The 17124-nt window shown below is 40.5% G+C and overlaps 1 protein-coding gene across 9 annotated transcripts in view; it reads right to left on the reverse strand.

Moving 5' to 3' along the window:
* ASPH (aspartate beta-hydroxylase) overlaps positions 1–17124 on the reverse strand; it is a 226948-nt gene that overhangs the window by 115801 nt on the left and 94023 nt on the right. For all 9 annotated transcript variants that reach the window (XM_058699669.1, XM_058699672.1, XM_058699666.1 and 6 more), the window contains 2 exons: positions 14293–14337; positions 1548–1589 (listed from right to left, as the gene is read on the reverse strand). In XM_058699669.1, coding sequence (XP_058555652.1) covers positions 1548–1589; positions 14293–14337 — 87 coding nt within the window. The remainder of the gene's footprint in view (positions 1–1547; positions 1590–14292; positions 14338–17124) is intronic.

The raw sequence follows: 17124 nt of genomic DNA on the forward strand, positions 1-17124 counted from the left end.
AGGGGAGGGGCAGAGAGAGAGGGAGACACAGAATGGGAAGCAGGCTCCAGGCTCCGAGCCATCAGCCCAGAGCCCGACGCGGGGCTCGAACTCACGGACCGCGAGATCGTGACCTGAGCTGAAGTCGGACACTTAACCGACTGAGCCACCCAGGCACCCCAATTAATCATTAAAGATTTTATCATTCAAATGATACTAAAAGCAAACAGAACTACCCTATGATCCAATAATTGCACTACTGACGATTTACCCCCCAAAAACAAAGAAAAAATAATTCAAAGGGATACATGCACCCCTGTGTTTATCGCAGCATTATTTACGATAGCCAAACTATGGAAGCAGCCCAAGTGTCCATCAACTGGTGAATGGATAAAGAGGATAGGTAGGGTATACACATCTTCAATGCAACGGAATATCATTCAACCATAAAAAAGAATGAAATCTTGTCTTTTGCAACAACAGGGATGGGGCAAGAGAGTATAATGCCAAGTGAAACAAGTCAGCCAGAGAAAGACAAATACCGTAAATTTCACTCATATGTGGAACTCAAGAAACAAAACAAATGAGCAGGTGGGGGGGGGGGGGGGGGAAGAGAGAGAAAAACCAAGAAAGAGACTCTTCACTATAAGAACAAAATGAAGGTTACCAGAGGGGATGGGGGTGATTAAACAGCGCACGTATCATGATGCAAATAAACAAACAAATAACTAATTAAATAAATAAAATTACTGAAAAGATTTATGAGAGCTAAAATTTGCAGCCTTATTTACTATTTAGAGATTCTTACTGACTGGGCTTGAATTAAATATTTGAAAATAAAAATGTCAAGGACTGGAAAGAATAAAGACAAGTGGAATATGAAAAATAAAGCATAAGCACCATTCTGTGATCATCGATACCACTTTTTAACTTAGTTCCTCACTCTAATAAGAGCTGACTTAAAATTCTACTGGATTCTTAAACTTATTGGAATCCCAATGTAATCAACTCTGGGAAGGCAGACATGATTCATTCTATGTGGATGTAACCTTGTTTGCATGTCTTTCCAACAATTCAGAGTTCCTTAAATAAAGAGAACATGTTCTAGTAATCTCTGGATCTCTATTCCTGGCACAGATGCTAAGATAAACAATCATATTTGATGTTTCCTAAGTGCTTTCCCTGTGCTGCACACTTCCTTAAGCACTTTGCACATATTTTCACCCCAATTACTATTGTAGAAACAGGAGTCGTCTGCTTCCTGAACTTGGTACTGTTTTATTCCCATATCACAGAAGAGGAAACTGAGGCACACCAGGCAAGGGATTCTCAGACACACATAGAGTGAATGGCAAAACGAGGATTAAAAGCCAGGCAATCTCTCTTTAGAGGCTTGGCTCTTAATGTTTATGTAAATATGACTAAATGTTTGATAAAATCATTGGAATAATCAACCCAGAGACAACTTCTTTTAACTGGTAATAAAAAAGAAAGTCATGCTATTCGTGAATGCTATGCTGATTTTTTTCCTATGCATATTTGAAGGGTTGTTTGTCTGATAATCTCACCTTTTTCTTTTTGTTCTGGATCATCTGTTTTTCTATTTGTTTCTGAAAAGTAAAGATAAAACAAAATGAATATTGTGAATGTCACCATTCAATATCTCAAAATATAGGACCATATTTAAATGAATTCAAACAAATATAATTTAAGAAAAATATTTCTGGGCATAGAGTTTAACTTTCCAAAACCCTAAATTCTTTCCCACATGAAATTTGTTACAAAAACGTTAAGATTAGACTCATTTGAATTACTTAGAAAAGTCACCAGGCAGTGGGGCGCCTCGCATCTCAGTCGGTTAAGGTTCCAACTTAGGCTCAGAGCATGAGTCTCACAGCTCATGAGTTCGAGCCCTGGTTCGAGCCCTGCGTCGGGCTGCGCTGACAGGGTGAAGCCTGCTTCGGATCCTGTGTCTCCCTCTCTCTGCCCCTCCCCCACTCATTTTCTCTCTCTTAAAAAAAAGTCACTGGGCAGTAACCAGGGCTGAGGCATCTGGCTAAGTGTTCCACATCGACAGGAAACTGGCCGTGGGTCATCCCCACCAATTCTTTATTTTTTATTTTTTTAATGTTTATTTTTGAGACAGAGAGAGACACAGCGTGAGCAGGGGAGGGGCAGAGAGAGAGGGAGACATAGAATCCGAAGCAGGCTCCAGGCTCCGAGCTGTCAGCACAGAGCCCGATGTGGGGCTCGAACCCACAAACGGTGAGATCATGAGCTGAGCTGAAGTCGGACGTTTAACTGACTGAGCCACCCAGGCACCCCAATCCCCGCCAATTCTAAGTGCCTCTGTGGGGACAAAGGCAAACTGAAGTGGAGAGAAGCCCTCATCAAAGCTCGCTCAATATCTGCATTGTCTCCTAAAACCCTAAGAGTACTTTATAACAGCAATTGTGTGCTTTAAAGGAATACAGCGTGTCCCCCTCACTGGGGTGACACCAGTCTCCCTTCCCTAAGGACTTCACATATACACAGGTGGCCCGCTGAGGGTGCTCGCACTGAGCCCAGGTGCTGAGGAGCCAACGGCTTACCTGTGTCTGCCTCTCACTAAGTGAGTCAGAGTCATAGGGTCTGTCCTACAAACGGGGCTGAGTGCAAACCCACCCAGAACCTGGGCCAGTCAAACAACACCCCCCCTACATGGAAAACTATGGTACCTGATCTGACCGTGCACTCATAACCTCATTTCTGCATTATCTCATATCTGGCCTACTGTTTAATATAGGTTGGGGTCTAGTAGACCAGTTGATTATAGTTCCAGCAGGTTCTTATCCAGCTTTGGGTATTTCTCGGCACACATGTTTCGGCACGGATGTTGGAGTCGGGATGGGGTAGCATTTGGGAGGCTGATATAAAATCTGACTCAGTTCTTCCCCCATCGTAGCCTGGGCTCTGGGGTGACATCAGGGATACAACCACAGAACACTAGACTTTTTGCTCCCCGGTTTCCTCCATACGTTCATGATCACACTTATCATTTTTTAGAAGTGAAAAGTCAATCTGAGGCAGGCTCCCAGACAAAGAAGGAATTTTCATAGGTCAAGTGTTTTTGAGACGCTAGTGGAGAGGAAGGGAGCAGCCTTTCAAAGCTGCAGTGTGCCAGGCTCGGTCTAAGCCCATGGCATCTGTCTCCTGTCTCCTCACACCCGGGAGGGAGGGAGGTCTCATCTCCCTCTGTGCAAGGGAGGAAGCTGAGGCTTAGAAAGTAGAGTGTCTGACGTTATCAAGGTCAGTTTACATCCCTCCAGAGCATATAATCTTCTACAGTGCCCTTCTCTGAAAGAGAAACAAGGGGTAGTGACGTGTAGGTCTCGCCTTCCGCAAAGAGTGGGTTTTATAAAGTTGAGTGCCACACACTTCCTGCCACTGAGGCAGGACGTACACAGGATATTTAAAAACAAAAACGAAAGCACGTTCTAGATCTCCGGTGAATGTTCTAGAATTTCTGATCTCATTAAAGTTAGGCAGTGTATCATTTAACAGGCAGACGTCAAGGATACAGGATTGAGGGAAATCATCAACAATTTCAGTCCTCGAGAAGTCCTTCTGGTGGTATCATCAGTGTCTGCAGGAAGGTTGTGACCCTCCACATCCTCAGTAATCTGTCACCTGGCACACGCTAGTGTAATTTGAAAAGTCAAGCACAAAATGCAAGTTCCTAACCTGACTAGAGAAAACAGGCGGGTACTGGTCATGAAGAAGAGTTTAGGGTTCTCCACACATCTTCTGCCCCAAGGGAGTTAATAAGGAAGGAGGAGTGATTTGATCACATTTTAAATAGGTGTGAGAGGGCCCTGGCCAGGCGTGCTCCCAGGAACAAGGGACACCACCTTTCTTGCTCTTCCAACGGAGTATCTATGATGAGGCAATGAGCTTGACCTAAGAAGGCCCAGCCCAAACTCCCCCAGCTCTGGGCAAAAGCTCTCGCTCGTGTCCCCTTCTGTCCCTCACATCACATCAACATGCTAACATCTGTGACTCATATTTGGATATGGGGAAATGCACAGAGAGCAGGCAGGTTAGCCTCTCTGATTTGCAGTGCTGAAATGCAGCTTAGATAAATGGGTTTTCTAAGAGTTTCAGCTTACTCACTGCTACTCTGCATAGCTAATAGTAATGTGTCACTCTGCTTTACTTTATTCTCTGCACATACGCGTGTCTGAGACACTTTACGTGGACCTTGCTGTGCCACAGAGGAAAATCGACTTGTTGGATGCTTATTGTGTGCCCAGCATTGTTCTAAGCACAAAATGCAGATGATCCCATCAATTCCATCGACCCAGTCCAATTCCAAAAGTTATCAAAGTACAGTTCACTTGTATCTCATAGTGTTTAAGCACTCATACTGAAGAAGAAAGACATTATGCAACCTCTAACCGTACTTAACTCTTTTTTCCCCTTTCAGAATAAGAAAACTCTTACTAAAATGAATGGGATCTTAAATGTCCAAAAATTATCATGAACCATTAAAGAAAATCACTTTCATGAATTGAAAAATCCTCAACTCTATGACGTTCCAGATACTGTGCTGATCTGCTTTCTGGCCAGCTCTTCTTGGACCCCAGGCACATCCCAAAGCTAATTTCCGTCCGGGTCTAGTTGTCCTCCCAAGCTCATCACAATGGCATCTGTGACTCCCCAGGACCCAGACCTAGGGCTCTGCTTCCCCTCTGACAGCCCACCCAGCCCAGCCTTCCAGTACAGCTTTCTGTCTTCTTCCGTCTCCCTGCCAGTACTGAGTCAGGTCCTACCGCCTCACCCGGACTATTACTGGTTAGTCTCCAACCTGCCTGCCCTCCAGCTGTTTCCACCTTCCGCCTGTTGCCCATTGCTCACTTCAGAATACCATGAATGACCACGGCTGGCAGGTGTTCCCCTCTCTGACCTGCAGCATTCTTGTCCACAAGCCGGGATAACCCCTATCTGCTGGGGAACCTCAACTCCCTAACACACACGAAGCACATAGCAGAGTAGATGAGGTCAATAAAAGTGGCTCCGCTTAGCCCGTGTTCAAAGTCTTTATTTTATTGTTTCCTCTGGGCATGCTGGGGGAGAAAACAACACTTTCTGGAAGTTTCTAGTGCTCCTTTTCCGCCCGGAGAATGAAGACCAAAAGGGAACTTCCTGTACCCTTTTCTGCTCTACCACCTGCTCAGACTCTCTTCTCAACTAGGATGAAGTTCATTCACGTCCTCACAGAACAATGATCATGGTGGCGGGGGAGGGGGGGCGGTCAGAAGGGTACAAGGGAGTGGGGCTTGCCAAAACTTCTAGGTGCTGAACAAAATCCCTGCAACAGATGGAGGTAGGGGCTATTTCATTTTAATCTTGCCCCCGGATGAGTATGCTACTCTTAGGTAGCATAAGAGTAAATGGTAAATAAAAGAAACATTACCTATTAGAAATACGTTAAGAAAGGGTTGAAGGTACACTTTCAAGATTTCAGTCATCAAAGATACTGTAACATTCTAGAATACTAGTAAGCATAAAATGAACGGATTTCGTTATATAACAAAATAATAACAATAAATAATGACAATATAGAGAAGAATTCCGCATTTTATTGCACTCAAATAACATTAAACAGAAGACATTTACATTATTTTTAGAAAATCCATTGATGTTGCCCATTCTTGGCATCTGTTTGTAAAGGCAAGGCTCATTAAGTCAGATATTTGGAATTAAAAAGTATTTGAAGTTGACTATAGCATAATTAATCCTCAATTTCCAGAGTTGTAGAGATGATTATATACAAAACTCCAGCAAAATTTTACTCATTTATCAGTTCTATGTCACTCCTAAGTTTCCCTAAAAAAATATGGCTTTATAAAAAGTAGTGTTCTATAATTCATAATATGAATTAAGAGCTTTATTAGAATTTGAGTAGCAACTCTGTATTACCCATATCACAGCTTCGGAAAATTATTGCTTTTCTTAGTAATTTAATCTTCCGGATTTCGCTACACACTGGGTCAGCATGCATAACTCACTACATTGTAACTATGATCTATAATGATATAAATATAAAATCTCTTTGATTGTAGCCCTAAAAGCAGGAAAAAAAAAAGTCACCTTATCTTAAGACAATGTTAATATAATCAAGCTTTCCCTGACATGGAAATGAAATGACTTCTTATGGCTTTTTTTTTTTTTTTTTAACAGCTCATGGTCCTTTTAAATGATGTCACTGACTTCTTTTCTAACAAATGAGTATTTTCATCACAGCAACTATTTCTGAGCCAAAATAAAGCACATCAAAAATAGAAGAAACTCTTCAGGATAGAAGAGAAAAAAGGCTCATACATTGCAAACAGCAGCAGGCATGTGGCTCTGTGAGTGTTTTTCACACATCCTAAACCAACCCATGTAGGGGCGTTATTCTTTAGCAAGATCACTGTGTGGTCTTCAGTGTTGTGAGGGCATTACTTAATTAGCCAAAGGCAAAGCAACCTTTAAGACGTGCACCAGTAACTGATACAGATTTTCTAATATTTAAACCAATACTGATGGACTACAGCTATCATATGACGGACGCGAGGTGCCAAACAGCATTTTTTTGCATTATATACCAGGCCATTCCTTTTGCCTACGTCCCAGCAAGGAATTTTAGATGTCCCCCCTCTATCTGAAAAATAAATTAATCATGATAATTTAAGACTTTCACTGAAATATTAAACTTTGCTAATCCATGAGCTAACAGCTATAAGAATCTCAAAATTTGAGTTTTACCCTGAATACTCAAAGCTAATGGTAGAAAAGTCCTACGAGGAGATCAGTGCAGAGATACACAACCCAAATCTTTACAGCGAATGGTGACCTCTACTAGTGTTTCTCAGAGCACGGGGCACTCTTCACGGCTTGGAAATCACGTGTATGCGGTTACACAGGTCAGCCCAACAGTTAGTGGTAATTACTAGTAACATATATATATATATGTATATACATATATATATATATATATATATATATATATATATATATATATATTAAAACTGTGCCAAGGCAATTGCTGCTACATCATCAGTACAATTAACTGCTGTCTGAAAAACACACACAAATGTAGGTAAGACTAAAGCTTTGTCATGAATAGAAAAGGAAAAGAAATCCAAAGGATCCACTAATGCTATCATCAAAAATGGACATGCAGGAATGTAACATCACATGTAATTTGTTTCTAAAAAAAAGAATACACTAAAATGCCAGTGGACTATGATCGACCGAAAACATCTTTAGTGTTCATTCATTCCCAAAGATCTTGGTCTGCTCAGTAATTACATCACAAGATCTATCACAGCCATCTTTTGGAGCGTATGGTTAGGCTGGTCCTCCTGTGGGTAGTGGGGGCAGTCTTTCTGAAGCTTTAAGTATCTGTAAAAATAAGGGGAAATCTAAATTAAAGGACCAACTAGACACAGACTGTGAAACTGCTTCATTTCATTCCACTTAAAAAAAAAAAACAGAAAAAAACCCCACCGACAGAAGTAAATGCCTTTTTGCATGTTGTTGTTTTTAAGGGCAACTTGTTAAACAGAGTGATTAACTACCCAGAGAAGTCCCTGGGAATTACTTGCAAAGCTGCTGCTGCGAATTTAAGCTTCTTAGAGCCATCTGAGAATTACAACTGAATTTAAGAATTTCAATCTTTTGAGAAACACAAGCATCAAATCTCTTTCTCCCGCCAGTGTTTTCACTGTATTAAAAAGAAATGTTATAGAGGAAAAAAAAATCTAGCATATGGTATTTGAAAAACGAATATAGGAGAGATTTTCAAGGAGGAACTGGATACTGTAAGTTGCAGTTAAAATACATTTCTTTAATCATTTTATGTCAGCTTTTAATGTTACAAACAACATGAATGATGGATTTTTAAAAAGTATGCAGTATTTTAAAAAAAGTAAAAGTCATTCTTGTCCAATTTTTTACAAATATTTTCTCATTCCACACTTTAGTATCTGGTTGACTTTACTATCACAGTTTTAGATCTGTTATAATTTGAGTAGAAAAGAAGACGGTGTATATACAGGCCCAGCCAAATTGTGACAGAATTTCTAAATCTGGGTTATGATCCTTCCTTCCTCCCTTCCTATCTACCTACCTACATAGGTGTGTTTACACACGTGCGCACGTGTGTGTGTGTGTATCCAGAAATTTTTATATAAGCAGAATTGTTTGGTGCTAAAGTGAAGTAACTAGAAATTATATGTATACTTTCATATATCCAACAGAAATGAGTGTTTATGCACAAAACACAAGTACAAGATTATTCATAGAAGCTTTCTTCGTGACAGCCAGAAACTGGAAACATTCACAACAGCCATCAATGTAGAATGTATTTTTTTTAATGTAGTGTACTTACAGTAGATATTAATGGATAAAACCAAATTATTATACATTACAAAGTGGAAGAAACTCATACACGATGCTGAGCCACAAAACAAAGTCACCAAAAAAGTATATACGTATTTGTGTGTGTTTACTAATGTTTTTTATTTAATTAAATTCAAGAGCAAGCAAACCAGTCAATGGTGATCCAGATCAGAATAGTTACTGCTGGTGGGGATGTTACTGGGAGGGGGCAGGGAGAGATTTCTGGGGGGCCAGAAGCATTCAGAGTAGTGGGTACAGGAGGGTATCCCATGTACAAGTGCATCAAACTGTATGCTCAACGAGGGAGCATGTCTCTGTGTGTTAATTATACCTCAGCAGAAAATGTTTCTAAAAAGGAGTTTGACTTTAGGGTGTCTCAGAATTTATCAACTAGCTTGATTGTAAGAGGAATAAGCATATCTGTAGCCTGTGCAATCAAAAAACCTGAGCTTGTGGGAAGCTGTTCAAAGTATAATGATGAGTACTGATAAAAAAGGCAAATAAACTGGAGCTCCTGGCTGGCTCAGTTGGAGGCACACACGGCCTTTGATCTCAGGGTAATGAGTTCAAGCCCCACGGTGGGTGTAGAGATTACTTAAACAAATAAAAAAAAATTTTTTAAAGGCAAATAAACTAAAAGCCCAGTTACAACAATATCCAGAATGCCCTAATTATATGCTCCTAAATATTTGAAGACAACTCTGCTCAGAAGTGGTTCGCTGAGCTGCACACCCAGTATGTCTCACACCAGGCCAGTCACCTCCTCTTTCTCTCCATTTCTCCTTCTCCTACAGGTCCACGAAAGGCTGATCATTCATTCACTCAGGTCAGGAACACGGGAATCATCCTCGACTCTTCCCCTCAATCAGCCCTCTTTCCTGCAAATTATTTCCAATTCCAATGCTCAGGGGTCGATCCTGCCTCTCCAGCCCTTCTATGATAGGGAAAAGATAGGAAAAATAGGTGGAGAGAGAAAGCATAGGACCTGAGGTCCCAGGGTGGGGAAAAACACGTATTCTGAAGCAATGATGGGAGTTTCTGACTGTAGCAAACCTCCTCAAGCATAAGGTTCCTGTAAGACTGTAACAGACCCCACCTACTCCCCCTCGGGTTCCCTCAGGAATTGGACAAAAGACCTGACTAAAGATAAGTAGGAGACCATAGAATGTATGACCCACAAGGAATAATATGGCCGTAGACCCCTCATACAATGGAAACGAGCCAATCAGGAATGGACAACCCAGCACCCTGACCTATCAATAAGTGTAGAAACTGAGAAGGAACAAGGAGGGGAGGAAGAGAGGGCTGGCCAGAACCTTATAAAACAAGGACACTTGCCTATAGCTGCCCGGCGTTCACTTTCAAATCCTGCCTCTCTGTAAAGAGAGCTTTTTCATACTATTCTTCCTTTCTGATCTTATACTCTAATAAACTTTTGCCTGCTGTTCATTCTGTGTCCACCTCTTCATTCTTCGAAGCGGTGAGACAACGAATACCAGGCATTGCGGAAAATCCCACAACACTTCCACGGTAGCTGAAGCTTCCGGCCTCCAGCCAGTCGGTACACCTGCCCCCTGCCTAGTCTCCCACCTCCTCACTGGGCTGCTTTTTTCACATCTGGATTTGACCATGTGACTCTTCTGCTTAGAATTTTTCAGCGGCCTCCTGCCACTGTTAGGCCCAGATTCTAATTTTTAAACATCATGTATGGGACACTCCAGGAGGTGACGCCTGCCCATTTTCCCACTTGTCTTATTACAAGGGCGCACTGTCTTCGCCCCTGTTCTGTAAGCACTTGCCTCCTCTGCTCCCTGCCTGCCAGCTCCTGGCTCTTCTAACAGCACCTCGAAACTCAGCGCCAGCGTGATGACATGTGGGAGGCCTGCCTCACTTTCTGCACCCTTGCCCCCAAAGTTGGGTTAGTTATCCCTCCTTCTGTGTGCTGCCCTGTATGCCTGTCTGGGGAATTACTGACATCACAGCGGTTGTTTTACTCAGCTGTACGCCTGTAGGACTGTGAACCACTACGGGGCAGGCACTGTATTGTTCGAGTACCTTCTTCACCCAGGGCAGAACCTGTACCTTTGTAATTGCTCAGTATGCATTTCTTGCATAAATGGTGAAATCTGTAACAATAACATTTATATTAGGTACTTATTTCTTAAGAAATTCTTTAGTGTTTATTTTTGAGAGAGAGAGTGTAAGTGGCGGAGGGACAGAGGATCTGAAACAGGCTCTGTGGTGACAGCAGACAGCCCGATGTGGGGCTCGAACTCACAAACTGAAATCATGACCTGAGCCAAGGTCGGACACTTAACAGACTGAGCCGCCCAGGCGCCCCTCATGTTAGGCATTTATGAACATAAGCTAAGACCTCTAGTGCTGCCACACTAAAGCTGGTTATGTGTCTCACTGATCATGTTAGAAAATGCTGGGTGACCAGAGGAGGCAAGAGTGAAAGTCGGTACAGATGCAGTGGAGTGAAACCATCCCCACTGCTAGGCCAGTCCACACTGGGATGAGTTACAAGTGTTAGCTCCATTTTTGGAGACACAGGAGCAGAAGAAACACCGATGCTCACTCATCTCCATTTTCAATAACATGACTATCATCATAAAACATAATATTAGCTTTTTTTTTTTCTTGGCATGGTAGGACAGAAAAAAATTGTTAATGGAACCGGTTAGTGAAACAGCCTTCAAGTACTGTTGGGCAGGAAATTGTACTCTGATGAATTTTATAAGCGATTCCTTCAAAAATGCATCAAATTGTGCTATGCATATTTATTCTGTCATATTGCTAGAATCACATGCTACATGATTTCAAGTACAAATCTGAGTTTGAAGAGAAAGGTAAAACTTACTGAAGGAGTAAGGGTTACAAAAACAATGTTTTAAAAACATCTGGTATTCAAAATGATGGACTTCTAGAATCAGAATGATCGATCCTTAGGACTTTTTACATCCTTGTTGATAGCAAAGCACTTATAAACTTACAAATATAAACAAAAAGTGCCAAAATTCCAACTACTGGACAACTGGCTTTTCGACAACAAATCCTAATCTTCAACGCTCCCAGGTCCTAACTGAAGTACTAATCTATATAAGGAGAAGGATGCTGAAGAATACGTATCTTTAGTTCTACCACATCACAACAGCTCTCAGCACTCATCAGCTCTCAGGCCTTCCCTTACGTAAAACCCTCTAGGGCACAGCGGCCGAGAGTGTGAACGTGGGAGCCGGCACGCAAGGAGCAGCCTCAGCTCTACAGGTACCACCTGTCAGCTCTCGGATCTCGACCTGCCTTGCTGTGTCTCAGTTTTCTCATCTGTAAAATGGAAATAATAGCATGTCTATATTTAGGCTACGGAAGGTATTAAATGAGTTAATTAATGTAATTAGAGCATCCAACTTCGGCTCAGGTCATGATCTCACAGTTCATGGGTTCAAGCCCCGCATCGGGCTCTGTGCTGACAGCTCAGAGCCTGGAGCCTGCTTCGGCTTCTGCGTCTCCCTCCCCCTCTGCCCCTCCCCTGCTTGTGCCCTGTCTCTGTTTCTCGAAAATAAATAAATAAATGTTAAAAAAAAAATTTAAATAAATAAATACGTGATTGTGAATTTTTAACAAGCAATATGAAGACAGTAGAACTTAGTCTTAGAATGATCAGGGAAGGCAAAGGAATCATCAGCCCGAGTCTAAGGGCCAGGAAAAAGTGAACAAATCACTACCATGTTGCAGAGGGTCCTGAATTAAAGTTTCCACTGAATAACAGATTTTAAAGATTAGAAGGTAAGGAGAATTGAAAAGTAAGGAGACAGGCCCTATGATCAGTGTTCCTGCAGTTTCTGTAATCACACAGATAATTAAACCCTTACAAAAGCAGTCAGCTTATTCTATAAAAAGATCATGAATATAGAGTTTTAACTATTACTTCTTTTGTAAGATTAAATAAAAGAAGTTGTAATATAAAGTAAGGCTATGAAAATAATGGGAAACAGGCAAACCAAGTGCAATCATTAAAAATCACTATTGTTAACTCTTGGGCTCACAGTGTCTTTTGGCAAGGTCAAACTGTAACTGGGCAGTGGGTCAATCAAATTTTTATGACACCAAATTACAGGTTACAACCTCTTGAGTGGGTCTTTCCGGACTTTACCTCTCTTGATCCACCTCGAAGATCAGGCTAAGTAATTACTAAACAAAAATAGCCAAGGTCACCATTTATTGGGAGCTTACTGTAGGTCAGAAAGTGTGCCTATTAATCAAATCTTCATTTTTATGTGCTTCCGTTGTTAAATGGTAAATATCTCATCTAAAAAAGCACCTGATTCCTGCACCCCAACCACGTGGATTTTATATGTATTTTCCAAGGAAATTCTTGGACTTAGCTTATAAAACATGGAAATAAAAGCACAGACATTTCTGGCCCTAAAATGGTATTACCTTTTATATCTTTGCTAAAGGCAGGTCAATATGAAAAAAATATGAAGTGTAACTAGGAAAAAAGCCAATGTTGTAAAAACTCACTATTTTTAAAAATACTTATAAAACAATTTTCTTTCAAGGCATGAACAGTAATCATAATGCTAATTCGGTAACCCTGCTCTGCCTCATCAAGACAGAAACAAGGCACTCCGTGAGGCATCACTCAACAATAAGGAGGAAATTACAAAAGTGGATAGAAACATCAACTCTCCCTGCTCTGTGCACCTTTCCTAAACACAAAATACGCACACCTGCCCAGCAGTCATCACTTAAAAGGCCGACTTCTCTGTGAATTTCTATTCTCATTCACATTATAATACCAACAACTCAATTCCCTTCAGCATTTGCACATATTATTATAAATACACGTGGTATGACAACTGTCCAAACCCAAAACATCCCAGTCGTTAAATAAGCAAAGATGAGCTGGGGTATTAACTAAATATATTCTTTGATTAGAAAAGTTCTTTTTTTTTCCTTGAAATTTACAATTCCATAGATTCTGGCAGTTATAATTACTTCTACCAAAATCAATAATGGTAATACACACCATTGCTATAAAATTCACATTAAGCCTAATGTAAAAAATAGGAGCAAAAATTCAACCAATAAATGACACAAAAAGAAAGAAAATGGAAATAAAACACAGCAACAAGAAGACAGACCCTTGGGAAAGAGGTCCTGGAAATTCCCTCTCTTAACCAAACATGTTTTCTCCACTCTGAGAACAGGAGGCTTGTACATTAATTTCCGATTGCAGGTAGAGTTAATGTCATCATCTCTAACATGCATTTGAAAGCACAGGCCTTGGCTGAAATGCTGTTCCCATTCTCTAAATTCCCTGCTGACGAGAGGGGCATGTGGCAGAAGGGAGGGAAGACTACAGAAATGGGTTAACGCAGTTGGCTGTAAAAGAGGACTTTGGGAACTGACACGGCCTGGGCAGCCGGGATTGCCCCGGGGACACCGAGATGCTCTCAAGGAAATGGGGGATGGGAAACAAGAGGAAAGTCACAAGGTTATGCGCTATTAAACTTTCATCTTAAAGGCAATTCTGATTCCATATCCTCCATCAATTGGCCTGTCAATGAAAAAAAAAAACCCAACAACAACTCCACCCCACCTATTACTATGACTACTACCGACTACAATGGCAGATCACTAATACTCCTCATATCCCAGCTCAAGAAACATGAACTAGACTGAATCTAACATGCATTTCCCTTACTTTGGCTCAACTGATCAAAACACAGACAATTTTAAATTTGGGATAATTAAACCTTCTTTCAGGAGTTTTACTCTTCACACAGACTGGTTTCATGCAGCTACTGTGAATATCAACAGTCCATTTTAAATTAAACAGAAAAGGGAAAAGGCAACACATCTAACAAAATGTCCTACCTGGTGGTACTTCCTGTTGTTCTTCGGCAGGGGGCACATGTGCTTCTACAATAAATAATGAGATCACAATCCATTACATATTGCTGACCAGTGTTAAGTTACAGTGATTATTTTTACAGACATTTTTGTGATTCGATTGCAATTATCACAAAAACATCAGGTGTTCAGGCTGTTACAACAAAGAAGCATTAGCTATAACTTTGCAAAACGTCGTACACTCTGCCAGTGTTCTGCAAGGCAGGCTCTACATTATCTGCCCAACTGACGAACCTCAAAACTCACTGCCTGGGCAAAGGAGATATGAACTCAAACCTAGGTTTTTGTCACAATTTTGCATCAGACTTGAAAAGAAAGCTGAGGAAAGACATTCAGAGCCTCTTGTTAAAAAGTTTTTAATACATAACCCTAATTGTAATGTGAATGAAACAACATGAAGGAGTTGAAACAGAAACCTGAAAGTCAATCACTATCTTTAATAAAGGTTTTGAAAAAAGAATATTCAAGTTAACATATCCTAAGACTAGCCAAAAATGTGGATATGACTTTTTTTTAACATCTTGCCTTTTTCCTGGCTGCTTCAACCCACTTGCAACTAAAGAGACTGTAGACCTTATCATCTAACGGTACAATCATACATTGATCTGCTTTATTCTATAAAATTACATCATGTACTAAGATCTTCATATCTAACAACTCACCGATCATTACCTTAATCTAGAGATAAGATTATATCAGCTTTCCTTTTGCTGCTGAAGACTTGTAACAGACTTGGGTCAAAAGGAAGAATTTTTAATAGCTTTTTCTAAAACTCATGTATTTATGCATCTATTTTAATCATTTTTCTTCTTACATTATTTATCTTCTAATTTTAAGAAGAATGCATGACCAAATGGCAGATTTGGAAATACTTTACATAAAAGGAAAAAAGGGAAAAAAATTTCACCTATTCCCCCTAATCACTGTTAATATTCTGGCATATTTCTTTGTTTCAGTGGCAGTACTAGGAGTGTTTACTAGCTTTCCATGTCGTGACTAGCTTGTTAAGGTTTGCCTACTGATTTCATTCTTAGTAAGTTAGAGATATATTAGCACTTTATCAACTGTTCATATTCTTTCTCTCTCTGAATTTCTTTTACTTGTCATTTTACGTTTAAAAAAATTGTGTGCAGCACAAAGCATTAAGAGCTTCCACTGTTATTTCCATCACTGATGTTATACTATGAAAGCCTTAATATTGCAAGATAAATTAAATTTTCAACCAATTTTATTCTGAAAAACTGTGCATTTAACTAATGTACAAATTACAAACAAATGACCTGAAATCTACTTGGGTAATGATGTAATGAGAGGATTTTGAAAAAGGAAATACCTAACTAATTACACCAGCATAACCTGATTTTCTTTCTTTATTCCAGGACTTTTTAAACCCACTCCAGTATGGCTTTCAACTCCCATCCGTTTACTCAAATAGCTTTATCTATAATCACCAATAATCTCTATATTCCCAAATGCAATTGATACTTGTCAGTCCCCAAATTCCAATGAAAATAGCATGAAACATATTCCCTTTCTGCTCTTTAACATTCTTTTCTAATGATTTTCCTCAGGTCTCGCTGGTTGTTCATGCTCCATCAAACCTCAAAATGTTGGGATTCCCTGGAACTCAGTCCTGGGATTGCTTGTCTACTCTCTCTATACTCACTTACAAAAGTTTATCAATTTTCATGGAGTTAGTACCATCTTCGTGATGACGGCTCCCAAACACCTATATCATCAGTCTCATGTTCTCGCCCATCCAGTTCAGATTGGCATATCCAACCCCCTCCTTGATATCTCCATCTGGGAATCTTACATCATTCCTCAACTTAAAATGTCCACCATGAAGCCTTGATTTCCTCCCCTACACCAATTTCTTCTATATCCTAGTTTTCTTCTCAGTGGATGGTCCCATCATCCAACAGTTTTTCAAACCAAACCAAAGGCTCCCTTTATTCCTCTTTCCTTCACAGTCATCAGAAAGTTCCATCAGTTGTGATTCAAAAATACATCTCAAATTCTCCACTTTCCCTTCCATTTCCACTGCTGGGACATTACTCCAGGCCACCATGATCACCTCCCAGATTGGTACCCAATCATTTCCTAACACAGTGGTTCCTGCTCCAGTGCTTGTTCCATCCATTCAATTAACTAGGAGTGGAAGTAATTCTTTAAAACATAAGTCACATTATGTCATACCTCATTTAAGTATTTCCCCAGATTCCTACTGTACTTGGAATATAATCCAAATTCCTCACTACGTTCTCGAAGTTCACAACTGACCTGTCACCTGTCTCTTTAATGCTTAAGCCAATTCAAGTTTAGTTTTCTGTTACCTGTAACAGGAAGTACCCTTACTGACACAGATGGGGAAGAAAAGAGGGTTTAGGCACAGGATTGATATAGCCAAACCTGTACTTTTGAGTAGATCACCCTAATGGCATCATGACAGAGAGATCTGAAGGGGACAAATGTGGAAGTGAGAAGATGGGCTAGAAGGGCTACCACTTATTGTCCAGGAAGGTGATGAGGGCTGAACTACATCACTAAAGCCACAGAGAAAAGAATGGATTTGAGAAGGCCATTCAACAGGACTTGGGATTAGCTACAGAAATGGAGGGAGTGTCAATGATGACACTCACATTTCTGGTTTAGGAATGCAAGTATATATTGATGCATTCAGCCAAGTCAGGGAAGAGGAGTAAAGAGAAGGTTGGTGGGTGTGTGAAGATGATGAGTTCATTCTTTTTATTATTTTTTTTAATGTTTATTTACTTTGAGAGACAGAGCATGAGC

This window comes from Neofelis nebulosa, chromosome 14 (genome assembly GCF_028018385.1).
Source record: "Neofelis nebulosa isolate mNeoNeb1 chromosome 14, mNeoNeb1.pri, whole genome shotgun sequence".
NCBI classification, from domain to species: domain Eukaryota; kingdom Metazoa; phylum Chordata; class Mammalia; order Carnivora; family Felidae; genus Neofelis; species Neofelis nebulosa.